Source organism: Myotis yumanensis, unplaced genomic scaffold (assembly GCF_028538775.1).
Source record: "Myotis yumanensis isolate MYYU_CA2020_CCGP unplaced genomic scaffold, mMyoYum1.0.hap1 SCAF_2, whole genome shotgun sequence".
In the NCBI taxonomy this organism is placed as follows: domain Eukaryota; kingdom Metazoa; phylum Chordata; class Mammalia; order Chiroptera; family Vespertilionidae; genus Myotis; species Myotis yumanensis.
Genome location: NW_027223753.1, coordinates 71,109,258 through 71,125,325, shown reverse-complemented (window position 1 = coordinate 71,125,325; position 16,068 = coordinate 71,109,258). Strand labels below are relative to the sequence as shown.

Here is a 16,068-nt window from a genome sequence, read left to right as displayed (position 1 = left end):
TCTCTCTGAGTTTCTTTTCTTTTTTAAAAATATATTTTTATTGATTTTGGAGAGAGGAAGGAAGGAAAGGAGGGAGAGAGAGAGGGAGGGAAACATCGATTGGTTGCCTCCTGCACTCACCTTGACTAGGGATAAAGCCCACAACCAGGGTGTGCACCTTCACCTGATGGGAATTGAACCTGTGACCTTTTGGTGCATGGGAGGATGCTCAACCAACTGAGCCACACTGGCCAAGGCTCTCTAAAGTTCTCCTAGCTCACCTTTACCCCCTGGGGTTCAGCCTTCAGAGTCACCGCCCAAAGCGTGGTGTACCAAGTCCCCACCCTTGGGAAGGACTGAACTAGATTTTTATCTTCCATAAGACTGTGTTTCAAAAAAAAAAAAAATGCTTTGGAATTCCCCTTTTGTAGAGCCCGAACTTGCATCAATCCTACAAACAGCAAATCCTTTTATTGCGTTTTTTTAATGCTCAGTGTTAAAAAACAAATTTTGATCTACTGTGCTAGAAGAAAAGCTCACAGAAAATGGTTTCACAAAGTGGTTGCCAAATGAAGAGATGATTGAGAAAATGTAGAGGGAAAATGCACTTTGTCAAGAAGTTAATGAAAATATTATAAATTTTCTGGATTTTAGGATGTGTGTTATAGACATCAGCTTTTTAAGACATTAATTTATTATGATTTTTTTCTCATTCTAATTAAATATGGTTTTCTGCTAAAATAAAAAAAAAGACTGTGTTTCAGGTCATACATCTGAGAGCAATTGCAGCCACAAAATCTAGGTTCATCTCTTTCGAATCTTATCCTCTCCCATACCTTGATCAAGTAATATCTTATTAGCTCTTAGAACCTTTAATATATACCTTAAAAATAGTTTTTCTGCCGAAACCAGTTTGGCTCAGTGGATAGAGCGTCGACCTGCGGACTGAAAGGTCCCAGGTTCGATTCTGGTCAAGGGCATGTACCTTGGTTGTGGGCACATCCCTAGTAGGAGATGTGCAGGAGGCGGCTGATCGATGTTTCTCTCTCATCGATGTTTCTAACTCTCTATCTCTATCCCTTCCTCTCTGTAAAAAATCAATAAAATATATTTTTAAAAAAATAGTTTTTCTGCTTCCTTCTTAGTTCTAATCAAACAATTCCTATACAGTATTAGTCCTGTCTTAGTATTATTTATCTTAGTACTACTAGTTTTGATAGGTTTTAAGAACATAATTCCTAAATGCAGAGAAACTACAACTTTTTTTAAGCCAGCCTTAATGAAAAGATACACTTTAGGCTCAGAAATTTTTTTCATTATTTTCAAGTTTTAGTAAAATAAGCATTAAATTATGCTAGAATTTTGCTCTCCATCTATTTCTTATTAATTACTATTTTTTAAATTTATCTTTATTTTTGAAAGTATTACAGATGTCCCCCTTTTCCTCCCCATTGACCCCCCCAAGCCTTCACCTCACTATTATCGTTGTCCATGGGTTATGCTTAATCTCTTCCTGCCCTCCCGCCACACCCACCCTTCTCTCTGAGATTCATCAGTAAAATGAAATTAAAGTCTCCAGAGGATTAAAAATCACAATCTGTCTCAGCTTACATGGCTCTCTTCTTCTCTGTATACCTGTCTCTGTCTTTTTTCTTCTCTCTCCATATGTGTGTGAGGGGTCATATCTAATAGTAGTGGTTAAAAGCATAAGCATTGGAATAAAAGAGCTTCGGGTTTGAGTTCTACCTTTGCCATTTCTTAGCTGTATAAACTTGGGCAAGTTATTTAGCTTCTGCAAAATGAGAATTAATACTATGTGTCTCATCAAATGGTTGTGAGGATAAAATGAGTTCATGTATTAAAAGGTTAATCATACTGTATTGTATATTTGAAAGTTGCCAAAAGAGTAGATTTAAAAGTTACCAAAAAAAAAAAAATTACAACTATGAATGCTAACTAGACTTATTGTGGTGATTATTTCACAATATAGATGGTCCCCAATTTATGATGGTTCGACTTATGATATATTTTTTTTTAATTCTCATCCGAGGATCTTTTTCCATTGATTTTTTTTTAGAGAGAGTGGAAGAGAAAGGGAAAGACACAGAGAGAAACATCAATGCGATACTAAAAATATTCTACATTTGGAGAAAGGATGTATTTCTTCTGATGTGCTCTGGATTCCATTTCAATATTTTATTTAGCTTTCTTTTTTCCTAAACTTTCTTGAGAGATATTGGTTTACTCTTTTGGGGATCCCAATATTTGGTGGGTTTTGATTTCATTGTTATATTCATTGCCTTGAAAAAAATTTGAAAGATTTTGTTATAAAAAATTTATATAGCCCTAACTGGTTTGGCTCAGTGGATAGAGCGTCGGCCTGCGGACTGAAAGGTCCCAGGTTCGATTCCGGTCAAGGGCATGTACCTTGGTTGCGGGCACATCCCCAATGGGTGGTGTGCAGGAGGCAGCTGATCGATGTTTCTCTCCCATCGATGTTTCTAACTCTCTATCCCTCTCCCTTCCTCTCTGTGAAAAATCAATAAAATATATTTTTTAAAAATTTATATAAAATAAAAATCAAATATAAACAAGTAAAAAATAAATAAATAAAAAGCAATGGAAAAAATATCCTCAAATGAGGAGTAACCAAAAAGGAAGGAAGGAAGGAAGGAAGGAAGGAAGGAAGGAAGGAAGGAAGGAAGGAAGGAAGGGAGGGAGGGAGGGAGGGAGGACGGAAGAAAGGAAGAAAGAAGATGAGGGAGGAAGAGAGCTTTTTCCTTCTATACCTTTCTCAGGAAATTATTTAATGTTGATATTTCCGGCACGTTCCTCTGTGATCCAGAGAGAGGTTCTACTTGGATACTAGTGAGGAATCACTGTGCCATTCGGTTAACCTTCCTGGCTATTATATTGGCATGTGCTTTAAAATGGAAGCATTAAAAGATGAAAGAGCCTCTAAATTTTATTACAGTCTCTTTTAAGATTTAATTTCTAGAGATGATGGTTTGTTGCTTTAAACAACTGACTTAACATATACTAGATTTAATATATCTGGAGCCATGTTTCCAGTTAGATAGCAGAACTTACCTAATTATTTAATTTAGCTTTGCTTCTGCTTAGGATTAATCATTATTATTTGACTCCAAAGGTTCATTTTGTTCCATTACCCTGTATTTTTAAAATATATGGAACCAATCTACTTGGAACATACTGTTTTTAAAGTATGTACAAGCTGCCCTAGCCAATTTGGCTCAGTGGAGAGAGTTGGCCTGCAGACTGAAGGGTCCCGGGTTTGATTTCAGTCAAGGGCACATGCCCAGGTTGTGGGCTCAATTCACAGTGGGGGGTGTGCAAGAGGCAGCCGATCAATGATTCTCATTGATGTTTTCTATCTCGCTCTCCCTCTCCCTTCCTCTCTGAAATCAATAAAAATAAATTAAAAATAAATAAAGTACGTACAAGCTTAATTTTTTCCTTTGAAGAAAAGTATAGTCTTCCTGTGTGCCAACTTGAGTTAGGTTGCCAATCTTTTCTTTGTGAATTTATAGAAAAATGTTTACTGAATAAGTTTATTTTAAATCTCAACAAAAATAAGCTTTATTCTAAGAGTAATCTTACTGGTTAAATTATAATGGCACTTCTGGTGGCCTTCATGGGCTATGCTGCACTCTTATGTCACGTGATATTCACCGTGATCCTAAAACAAGTGGTATCATTGAATCATTCCCATCATTCCTGAGCAGCAATAAAGAAACTAAGGGTGAAAGCCAGTTTAGAAGAAACAAGCCAGTAATAAAACACCATGTCGTTTTAGTTCTGTGCTTACTAGCCCTGTGCTAGAGCCTGGAGGTACCGAATAAGACATGTCCCCGCCCTGAAGATGCTTACAGAGTAGTAGAGGATATGGAAAAATAAACAAGAAGCACATGATTGAGACTGGAAGTAGTGTTGCTAGATTTAGCCAAAAATAAACAAAAACAAAACCAGGCCCAGCCGGTGTTGCTCAGTGGTTGAGCGTCAACCTATGAAGCAGGAGGTCACAGTTCGATTCCTGGTCAGGGCACATGCCGGGGTTGTGGCTCGATCCCCAGTATGGGGCATGCAGGAAACAGCCAATAGATTATTCTCTCTCATCATTGATGTTTCTCTCTCTCCCTCTTCTTTGCTCTCTGAAATCAATAAAAATGTTTGTTTTAAAAACACCAGGATCTTATCTATTTTAAATAATGCTGCAATGAAGGTAGGGGTGCATATATCTTTTGGAGTTTGTGTTTTTATATATTTTTTTTTATAAATACCCACAAATGGAATTGCTGGATCATACGGTAGTTCTGTTTTTTAATTTCTTGAGGAATGTCCATACTGTTTTCCATAGTGCATCTTGTAGCATATGTCAGAATTTCCTTTTTAAGGCTGTTCAATATTCCATTATATGTGTATGCCACATTTTGTTTATCCATTCATCAATTGATGGTCCCGTGGGTTGCTTCTGCCTTTTGGTTGGGACATTGTTTTAAATTAACCGAATCCAGATTGGTCATGCATGTGCCTTAGATTCTATTTTGAAAGATGATAGCAGCCACTGAAAATGTTTGCCAAAGGTGAGTATCAATACGCCCATATAACCAAATTCTAGGTTATAATGAAAATGATTTCTGCTGCATATTTAGGTATTGGTTCAGCACATATTTACTTACAAGCAGTCACACAGCATTTCATATAATCAGTCTGTAAACTCATTGAAGTTCTGTCATTTTAGAGCTCTGTCCATTGGCATGAAAGATTTGCTCAAGGCAGAAGCAATGATATCCAGAGGCAAGCTTATCACCCATATAATGAGCATCAGGGAACTAGAAATTCTGAACCAGTGATTCTCAATGTCTCTTTTTGACCAGTAGCAGCGGTATCATCTGGCAACTTGCTACAAATGCAGATTTTCAGCCCCACCTGAAACCTAAGGAGAGAGAAACTCTCAGACGTGCTCAGCGTCTGTGTTTTAGCCAGACCTCCAGGAGACCTGCTGCTCCTAAAGGCTGAGAGCCTCTGAGGCAAAACGATTAGCTCTGGGTACTTCCCTAAAGGTGAAGGTTATAACTTCTTGTGAAAGTGTAGGGACTATCTCAGATTTTAGCCAATTCACATATCTTAAGTACCTTTAATTGCACCAATAGTCATTTTTAACATTCACCGTGATATTTAACAGGTCACAAATTTCACCAATAATTTGCTAATTAACAAATTTTAGAAATGGATCAATCTTTTTTATGTTTTTATTGATTTGGATGATGCTCCCAACTAACTGAGCCACACAGGCCAGGGCAGAAATGGATCAATCCTGACCAAGATATGGAGCATAGGTTTCCTTATTACCTCATTAGAACTCTAGCTGAGCACCTGTACATTCCTGCATTCTTGATTAGGATATTAGTGGCATCTAGACTATGCACACATACCACCACCACCACATTGTACACTGAAGAATTTTAAAGTAAATTAGAGACATTATAACAGAATGGAAGGAAAGAGAGGAGAGGGGGTTTGTATGTTTAGAGAGAGAGAGGAAAGGGAGAGTGTAATGAGCACTATTAATGGCAGGGGGGGAAGAAGCCAGGAGGGGGGTGGGTGAAAAGTTGAAGATACAGTGAGAGTGCAGAGAATGGTGAAGATTTTAAAGAGTTGATATAGGTCATGGAAGAAGATGCTGACTAGAGACTTGGAAAATTTTCAGGCATTATTGAGAACCTACCTCTGCTGTTTTTTTCTAAGTAAGGACAAATTGATAAGATTGCCTCAAATACATTATTAGAACATGAATATCAGAAAATTATTTAAAACCTAGTACTGTGCATCTATCTGTTCATTGTTATTGCCCCTTTGGTACAATTTCCATGTTCATGAAATTCCTTCAACTTAGATGAAATTTGTAAAATTTAGCCAAAGGACGCCATCTTCTGGTACTACAAAGTATGTGCAAGCAAACGAGGGTATATAGTAAAACTGTAGTAATAAAAAAATCTTAGAAAAGGACAAACCTTTGATGTTTTCTGCTGAGTTTTCTATTGTAAACTTGAACATTCTTTATAATATCTGTATCTATTTAGCTAGAAGATCAGACTGCTGACAGTGATTATAATTGTATATGACCCTGTCTGAAAAATGAAACGAAACAGTGTGTGGCTAACCATTCTTTTTATACAAGCATGAGGGAAGTTTGCTTTTGGTTCCGGATGGAAGCCACAAGTTGAAGAGCCTGTTCTTTGTGACTGCCTCTTCCATGTAGGGTTGGCTCGAAGCCTTTGCTCCAAACAAGAATGTGATTCTTGTAGCTGAATGCCAGACTTATCTTCACTGCTTAACAGTTTACTGATTAGGGATTGGTTTGTCCTTTTCAGTTTGGTTTGCTTTAAATTCTATGGAAAAGTATTAATTTTATCTTCAATGAGGTCTTAAAATCAAATTACCATGTTCTGTATGGTGGTTATTTAATAAAAGTTTATCAGACACTTAAATACCAAACTCTGTGCTAAGAGGGGAAGTTCAAAGATATATATGACAGTGTCTTCAAGTCCTTTTACTTCCTACCAGGGAAGATAACATGAACATAAATGATGATAGATTTAGGAATATAAGGAAAGAAGGGAGGAAGAATTTAGGCTCAGGGAGGAGATACACAGCCTTAAGATTATTCACTGGAAAATGGGTAATAGGGTCACAGTTAAATCTGGACCTGGACAGAGTTATGGATGAAGTGTTCCTCCCGACTCCAGGACCACAGATCAGAACAGCCGAAGGGGATAGCTATTAGTTCTATCCCAGAAGTTGTTAGTAGTAAAATGCCCCACTACTGTGCCCTGGCTGGTTTGGCTCAGTGGATAGAGCATCAGCCTGTGGACTGAGGGGTCCCGGGTTCGATTCCGGTCAAGGGCACACGCCTGGGTTGCAGGCTTGATCCCCAGTAGGGGGCATGCAGGAGGCAGCTGATCAATGATTCTCTTCATTGATGTTTCTCTCCCTCTCCCTTCCTCTCTGAAATCAATAAAAATATATATTTTTTTAAAAATGCCCCACTGCTGGGTAAAGACCCAGTACCCACTTCATTCATTCATCCATTCCGCAAGTGCTTTTTATATGCATTTGATTATATGTCAGACACGTGTGTGACGTCCTCAGGAAACAAAGGTGGGAGGTCCTGGCCCCACTTGGTGCTTGTGCAGAGGGGGTGACTGTGACCTGATCCCCTCAGTAGGAGCCCTGGGCCGGGCATCTGACCCCGCCATTATGAAGCCTGCTTTACGCAGTCCTCTCCGGGATAAGGCATTCTGGTTCTTTTACCTCAGTGGTTAAAAGCTCAGGCTCTGGAGGCAGACTAGCTGCGTTAGTCAGATTTCAGCACCCCCACTAACCTGCCTTGCAAGTTTCTTAACCTCTCCTAAATCGCTCTTGCCTCAGTTTCTTTATCAGTAAAATGGAGATAATTCCTCTTTCCTAGGGAGGTTGTAAAGATTAAAGAGATAGCCAAGACCGGTTTGGCTCAGTGGATAGAGCGTCGGCCTGCGGACTGAAGGGTCCCAGGTTCGATTCCGGTCAAGGGCATGTACCTTGGTTGCAGGCACATCCCCAGTGGGAGGTGTGCAGGAGGCAGCTGATCGATGTTTCTCTCTCATCGATGTTTCTGACTCTCTATCTCTCTCCCTTTCTCTCTGTAAAAAATCAATAAAAATATATTTTTAAAAAAAGATTAAAGAGATATACATGAAAAGCTCTTAGAACAGTGATGACGCATAGAAAACAATATGACAAATACCCATGTACCTACCATCTACTAGCAAATCTTAACCTTTCACCATATTTGCTTCACTTTTAAAAAGAAAAAAAAATCACTACAGTCCAGTTGAAGCTCTCTTGATCATCCCTGATAGTCTCTTTCCTCCTCCTCAGAGGAACCACCATCGTGAATTCGGTGTGAGTCCTTGCCATCACATTTTCATTATTCGCTGTGTGTATAGGGGCATATCAATAATATGTAATATTGCTCTGGATGTTACTAAACTTTAATAAATGACACTAAACTGCACATATTTCATTTGAAATTGTTTTCCATTTGAAATTGTTTTCAGCATTTTTCTATTTGATATGTATAGGCCAAATTCTCTCATTTTAATTACTGAATTTTATAGTATCTTATTATATGAATATACCACCATTTATTTGGCCACTCACTTGATGACATTTATGTTGTTACCTAGTTTTCACTTACCGCACCCTGAGGTCCTCCTGTACCTTGACCTGATATTTTTCGTTACTGATTCAATTTTTTTTTAATGTTTATTAGTCTTATTCAGATTTTCTATTTCTTTTTGCATCATTTTATTATTTATGTTTTTCTAGAAAAAATTGCTTATTTCAGTTGCTTATTACCATAGAGTTGTTTATATTATTCACTGTCATTTCCCTTTCTTTTCTAGTCATGTTTATTTGTGCCTCCTCTTTTTCTTTTATTTTATTAGTTTTATTGATCTTAGAAGAAGGAAGGGAGAGAAAGAGAGAGAGAGAGAGAGAAAGAAACATTAGTGTGAGAGAAACATCCATCGGTTGCCTTCCACACACACCCTAACCAGGGATAAAACCTATGACCTTTTGGTGTTGGGGCAATGCTCTAACCATCTTGAGCCACACAGGCCAGGGCACCTCCTCTTTTTCTTATGATCAGTCTTGCTAAAGGTTCATCTCTTGCCCTAACTGGTTTGGCTCAGCGGATAGAGCCTCGGCCTGCGGACTCAAGAGTCCCAGGTTCAATTCTGGTCAAGTACCTTGGTTACGGGCACATCTCCAGTGGGGAGTGTACAGGAGGCATCTGATCGATGTTTCTCTCTCATCGATGTTTCTAACTCTCTATCTCTCTCCCTTCCTCTCTGTAAAGAATCAATAAAATATATTTAAAAATATATATGTATATATTTTTTTTTAAAGGTTCATCTCTTTTGTTAAAGTTTTCAAAGAACTAGCTTTTTATATCATTGGTCTTTTTTTGCATTGATTTCTGTGGGGTTTTTGTGGGTTTTTTACTTCTTTGAGGGGCTTACTCTGTTATTATTATAATAAAAATGGGTTTTTTTAAGCCTCTTTAGTTGAGTGCTAACTACTTATATTGTCTCTTGCTTTTTCATCATTGTGTTTAAAGCTGACAGTTTCCCTCTAAGAACAGGGTAGCTGCATCCCATGGATTTTTATTTGTATACCTTTGTTGTTGTTCAGTTCTAGATATTTTGCATTTCCATTGTGATGTCCCCGTTAGTCCACAAATTAGTTAGGAATGTGCTTTTTAGTTTCCACACATGTCTGTGTTTATTTTGATTTCTCATTTCTTTGTGGCCAGAGGATGTGGTTTATCCAATCTTAATTCCTTGGAAAACCTAAACTATACTTTTCAGAGGTTTCATCCCAGCTTATGAATAAGGCCTCCGAACTCCACCACCTTTGCCTCAATAAATAAACATGCCAATGAAATTGATGGCCATCTGGTACCAAGCAAAGATACCAAGCAGATGGTTCTGCATTTCCTACAAATCCCTACAAGTTGACCTGGGGAAGAAAATATTGAGCATCTCTGTGTGATCCCCACCTCCCAAACCTGAGTCTAAGAACTATTGCTCTGCTCCTCCTATGAAGATGAAAGCTAATATTCTTGGTTACAACCAGGTCTGACGGAGAAAGCAAGCATGGCTAAGGGCTCACCTAGGAACGTCTCTGCTAATGGTAGCAGAAGGGCAGCCGTGCCTAGGTGTTGGCACTTACCTCTGCCATGGGCAGCGCTCTCCATCTCCATCAGGGCTCTTCTATCCTCACATCAGACTGTGGGAAGTGTCAGACCCAAACCTTAATATATCCCACTTAGTGGAAATAGCAGAAACAACACTTTCCAATCACAATACAATAAAACTTGAACCAAAATCTATCTGGAAAACTTTTAAATATCCTTTTAATTCTTGAGCCAAAGAGAAAGTGCAAATTGAAAAGTTAAGTATCTAGGAAGTAACATTAATAATATATATTTTAAAATACATCAGAGCCCTGGCTGGGCATTTCAGTTGGTTAGAGCATCGTCCCAATGTGCCAAGGTTCTGTGTCCGATCCCTGGTCAGAGCACATACAAGAATCAACTAATGAACGTATAAATAAATGGAACAACAAATCAATGTTTCTCTCCTTTCCTCTCTCTCTAAGATCAATAAAAATAAAATAAAATATATCAGAAACTAAAGATAAAGCTAAAGAAAAATTGAACTATTTAGAGAAGGATATAAAGTCTTAATTACATTAATAAGTGGCAAAAAACCAAAAGAGATTAATTAAAAATTCATTAAATTAGAAAAAAATGTAAAGAAAGCAGAAATAATGAATTAACCAATAGAAAATTTTAAAAAGGCTATATTTCTATTAGAAGCAATAATAAAATTTTTATGCTTTGTTTCATCCCATCTTCTTTATTTTACCAAATTTTAATCAATGTATTATTAGTAGTAGTTCTGCTAGGGATTATCTCTATATTTTTAAATATATATATATATTTTAATATATTTTATTGATTTTTTTATAGAGATGAAAGGAGAGGAATAGAGAGTTAGAAACATCGATCAGCTGCCTCCTGCACACCCCCCACTAGGGATGTGCCCGCAACCAAGGTACATGCCCTTGACAGGAATCGAACCTGGGACCCTTGTGTCCGCAGGTCGACGCTCTATCCATTGAGCCAAACTGGTTAGGGCTATATTTTTAAATATATTTCTATCTCTATAATTTGACTTATTAGATGTTATCTTTTGACCGTGAATAGTAAAGATAAGGAAATCAACATTCTTTTGCCACACGCCATCTTCTTATATGTCTCCTCCTTGAGTTTTGTTAGTTTTATTACTTTTACCAGCATCTATATGTATAAAAGCCTAAGTGACTGGAACTACCGGTCACTGTGACGTGCACTGACCACTAGGGAGTAGACGCTCAACGCAGGAGCTGCCCCCTGATGGGCAGTGTGCTTTTATAGTCAACCTCCCCCGGCTGGCCAACGTCCTGCCGTCCCTCCCCCCGCTGGCAGGCCCCGGGCTGGGATGGGGAACCTGGAGTGGGTGGCGGCAAACGAGGCCCCTTTCCCAGGGGGGCCGAGGGCCGGCTCCCTCCTTGGGTCCGGCAGCCAGCCTTCTGTGCCTCATCCCTCCCCCCAGCTGGCAAGCCCTGATTGGCCCACCGCCCGCCCGCCATGGTGGCAGCGAGGCAGCGAGGGAAGGAGGAGGGGGGAAGGCAGGGAACAATGCGGTGGTGGAGCATTGATGATAGCAGTGGCAGCATCCGGCATCCGTTCCTTCTGCACCCGGCCTGCTGACCATTGCCTCCTCTCCTGACCCTGCTGGGGCCTTTGGGTCCTGGGCTGGGATGGGGAACCGGGCGGGGGGGCAGGAAGGGGGGTAAGGTGGCGGACGCAGCCCCTTTCCCGGGGGGCCGAGGGCCGGTTCCCTCCTCAGAGCCAGCAGCCAATCTCCCATGCCCTGTCCCTCTCTTCCTCTCCTCGGCCAGCAGGCCCTGATCAGCCTGCTGTCCACCTGCTACAGTGGTGGCACAGCAGTGAAGGAAGGAGGAGGAGGGGAGGCGGGGAACCACACAGTGGTGGGGCGCTGACGATGGCAGCATCGGCGTCCGGCATCCGTTCCTTTAGTGCCCGGCCCAGAGACCATCGCCTCCTCTCCGGCCTGGCCCTGATCAGCCTGGCCCTAATCTGCCCTGATCACCAGCCAGGCCTAGGGACCCCACCCGTGCATGAATTTCGTGCACTGGGCCTCTAGTAGTTTATAATATCAACATTCTGAACAATATACAGTAGTGCTAAAGAGAATGAGCTGTGTGACCTTGAGCAAGTTACTTAACAGATAGCAGTGGCAGCAGGACGTTGGCCAGCCGGGGGAGGTTGACTGTTTCCTTATTTTTACCATAGATATAAAACAGGTTCAATGGATATAATAGGGTTGTTGTCATGATAATAAAAGTATAGCACTAGAGCAGTGCCTGACACATAGTAAGCATCTATTAACTATCAGATATTGTATAAACAATTATCAAGAAATAGATTCCCAGAGTTATTTTAATCCCAGTCCAACATTTCAACTGGTTTTCATGTTTAGTTTCTCCATTCATCTCTTGGTTGCCTGAAATTCATTCTCTAATGGTTCAAGAGATGCTATTGGATGTTATATTTTCTGTTATATTTGATGTTATATTCTGATATATTTGATATTATATTGTTATATTGGATGTTATATTTTCCTTATGTGTTTAAAAGCATTTGATGCCTTTTACTTGAAAAAAGTTGGGCTATGTAAAATAACTATTGCTATTACTGAGCACTTACTATCTGTTGAGATCTTATTTTAAACCTTTTCATTAAGTCCTTTGAATTCACAGCAATGTTTGTTCTGCTTCATGACATTTTTCTGGAAATTTTCTTTATCTGACATTTGCTTTTCCTATTCTTTACTCCTTTTTCTTGTATGTTTGCTATACAAACCTCATATTTGTTGTTGTTTTTTTTATTGTTACTCACTACTGAGTATTTATAGGAAGCAACTGGGGCAGTGAACTGAGCCTGTAGTGAAGCTGCTGTGCCCAGAGTTTGTGTGTGTGTGTGTGTGTGTGTGTGTGTGTGTGAGTGTGCACGCGCGCATGCGTGCACGCACAAAAGAACAAAGGTGAGACAGAAAGACACTCACACATATTGGTTAAGCCTGTATATCTCCCTGGCAATTACAAGCTGTTCATGATATAGTGTTTTCCAACCCCTGTTTCATTAACAGACTACCTCCCACATAGACAATATCTTAAAGGGTTTTATCATTCAGCACTGCCTTGCCCTGTACTTCATGATGCCAAATAGAGTCCTTGGAAGTTCCCACAGCTGTGTCCCTTAAGCCTTCAGTGCAGCCAGGGAGATGGTTCTTCTCCTCAGATGTACCTCCTGTGCAGTGTTTTGCCAGCTTTGTCTGAGAATTGAGGTCAGAGCAGGTATTTAATCTCAGCATGCTTGTGGCCTCTGGTGTAATTTTCACTGAATTTGGCAGGCCATTCTCATTATTATGTCTTAGGGTTACATTGGTACCTTATTTTATCAAAGATAGAGCTTGCATTTCTTTTTAAAATTTTATTCCTTTTTCCCCTTTTTACTGAATTGATTGGGGTGACACCAGTTAACAGAATTCTACAGGTTTCAGGTGCTCAATTCTAGAACACATCATCTGTACACTGTATTGTATGTTCACCACCCCAAGTTTATTTCTTATTTTTGGATGATGTCAGGGATGACAGAGGTAACTTTATTTTGTTATTTTAAAACATTTTGGTAATTTAAACTTTATTTTAAATTTATTTTAAAACCAGAGAGCTATTTTGAAAAATAGAGTGCCCCTATTCTTGGAGAGAATAGGTACCATACCACCTCAGACCATGTTAAGTGGGAAAAATAGTTTCAAAATTCTATGCACACCCTCGTCGCAACAAGGTCTCTCAGCATCACAGAGCTAATAAGGAACAGAGTATGGATTTAAATCCAATACCGAGTTATTTTTATTGAGGAGCCTTCTCTTAAAGAATATAGATATCTCTTTATGTTGTATTTATTATGTTTCTTCTTGTGAACATTTTCCTATTAACTACTTTTTTATTTCCTGTGTTTAGTGCGACAAGTACAAGAATGGAGTTATTGATGGGCCCGCATGTAACAGCCTTTGTGTTACAGAAACTCTTTACTTTGGAAAATGCTTATCTACCAAGCCCAACAATCAGGTATGGACATTGTGAATAAACATTACAGGTGGCACACTCTAATTTTGCCTTAAACTAAAGAGTTATTAAAAGAATGATTGAACCAGAGCTTTAGGACAGTTTATTTTTAGGACATTTTACATATTCCGATTTTCTATGCTTTGATTCACTCATCCCACAGATGTTTGTTAATACCCTATTCCCAATATATTCCAGGCACTGTTTTGGTTACTAGGACTACAAGGGTGGTTAAGATAAGTAGGATTACTTCCTTTATGGATCTTACATAATCCCAGAGGGGTGGGGAGTATAAACAGTGGATAGATAAATAGATAATTACAGGATGTGGTATCCTATATAATAAAAGGCTAATGTGTGAATCGTCCCTTCTGGAGTTCAACTGACCAGGAGTTCAACCGCTCACTATGACATGCGCTGACCACCAGGGGTCAACACAGAACAAAGGAAGGCCCCGGCCAGCAGCTGGCAGCCGGAAGGCCCCAATCGGCTCTGATGGCCAGCCAGGCCTGGGGACCCTACCCGTGCATGAAATTCATGCACCAGGCCTCTAGTGTTTTATAAGGACATACACAGGGCAAACTGATGGAGAATGCAGGGGATGGGGATGTGCTTTAGAGGAGGTGATCAGGGAGACTTTTCTAACATTTGAGCTCATACCTGCATGAACAATTAAACCTCAGGCATAGGCAAAGGACAGGATGCGCTAAGTCACAAAAGAAGAACTATGACTAACTGATAAACATAATGAAAAACATTTTCTACCTCACTTAACATCAAGGAAATATAAATTAGAGCAGTAGAATACTATTAGGCTGGAAGAAACTGTAACAAACACCAACACTGGTTACCCTTGGGCAGGGGAATATTACATGATTTTTAAGGACATCTTTTCTGTATATTATTTTGAAAGTTCCAATATAAATTTCTATCATTACTCTGATAATTATTGAAATTTAAAATATATTTTAAGTTGATGATGCTAACAAAGTTTAAGAGGATTTCTGAAGCAGCCTAACATTTGAATATCTACTGCGTGATAGGAACTGTTTAAGGCGTTGGGTGAGACCTTGGAGAATAAGACACATAAAGCTTCTGGCCTCCTGTGCCTTATGTCTCATGTGAGAGAAGAGATAATAAACAATTCAATAAATGACGAAATGAGGTCATTTTTAGACAGTGCTAAAGGCTGTGAAGAAAAATGGGGTAATGGGTTAGAGATGACTTGAGATGGAAGGGGATCTCTTCCACAATTGGTGAGGGAAGGGCCTGTGTAAGGTGACATCTGAGCTGGGACTTGGAATATGTGAAGGAGACAACTGTGTGAAGATCTCTGAGAGCTCATTCCAAGCAGAACCAACAGCAAACAAGTAGGGCATGAAACAGGAATTAAGTTGATAGGCTCAAGGAAGAGAAAGACCAGTGTAGCTGGGACATAGGGACCCAGGGGTAAGTGGTACAAGATCAGATCAGGGAAGAAGGCCAGGCCAGTTCATATGAAGTCAAACAGGCAATGGAAAGGACTTAGAATTTTATTCAAATTGAATTAGAAGGTCTGAAGCAGGGGAGTAATAAAATCTGCTTTGTTTGGATTAATGTTATTACTAATTAATTTAACCCTATTTGTTTTTTATATATAAGCAAGAGTAGACTGCCTGGGTGGGCTCAAATGCTGGCTTTGCCCTGTTGTGTCACCTTCAGCATGCTAGGCCACTCAGTGGTGTTACCTTCACATCTCTCTGCTTCAGGTTTTCATCAGTAAATTGAGAATAATAATAGTATCTACTTTGTAGTATTATTATAAGGATTAAAATAATAAAATAAATTCATAGACCAGAGCACATAGTAAGAACGTATAATGTTAGTTTGATAAATAGCTACATAGGTAGTAGTGACTAATTCTGGGGTATGAACATAGGAAAACTTTGCCTTTCATCCTGTTATGTAATTTGACTTTTAAAAATTTTATTTATAGCTATAAATGCTTACATGAAGAAACAAGAGAGATCTCAAAGAAACAACCTAATCTACAACTTAAGGTACTAGGAAAAAACAAACTAAACTCAAAGCTAGCAAAAGGAAAGAAATAATACAGATTGTAGCACAGATAAATGAAATAGAAAATAGAAAAACAATAGAGAACGTCAGTGAAACCAAAAGTTGGTTCTTTGAAAATATAGACAAACTTTTAGCTAGATGGTCTAAGAAAAAAGAGGGAAAACTCAAATTGCTAAAATTAGAAAAGAAGTGGGGACATTTTTA

At 39.2% G+C, this 16,068-nt stretch overlaps 1 protein-coding gene across 4 annotated transcripts in view; it reads left to right on the top strand.

Moving 5' to 3' along the window:
- The window catches only part of DIPK1A (divergent protein kinase domain 1A), a 136,418-nt gene that overhangs the window by 106,578 nt on the left and 13,772 nt on the right, over positions 1 to 16,068 (top strand). For 3 of the 4 annotated variants that reach the window (XM_070405600.1, XM_070405602.1, XM_070405601.1), the window contains exon 3: positions 13,702 to 13,809. In XM_070405600.1, the coding sequence (XP_070261701.1) occupies positions 13,702 to 13,809 (108 nt within the window). Of the gene's footprint in view, positions 1 to 13,701; positions 13,810 to 15,781; positions 15,846 to 16,068 lie in introns of all 4 variants that reach the window. The other variant, XM_070405603.1, reaches the window with a different exon arrangement.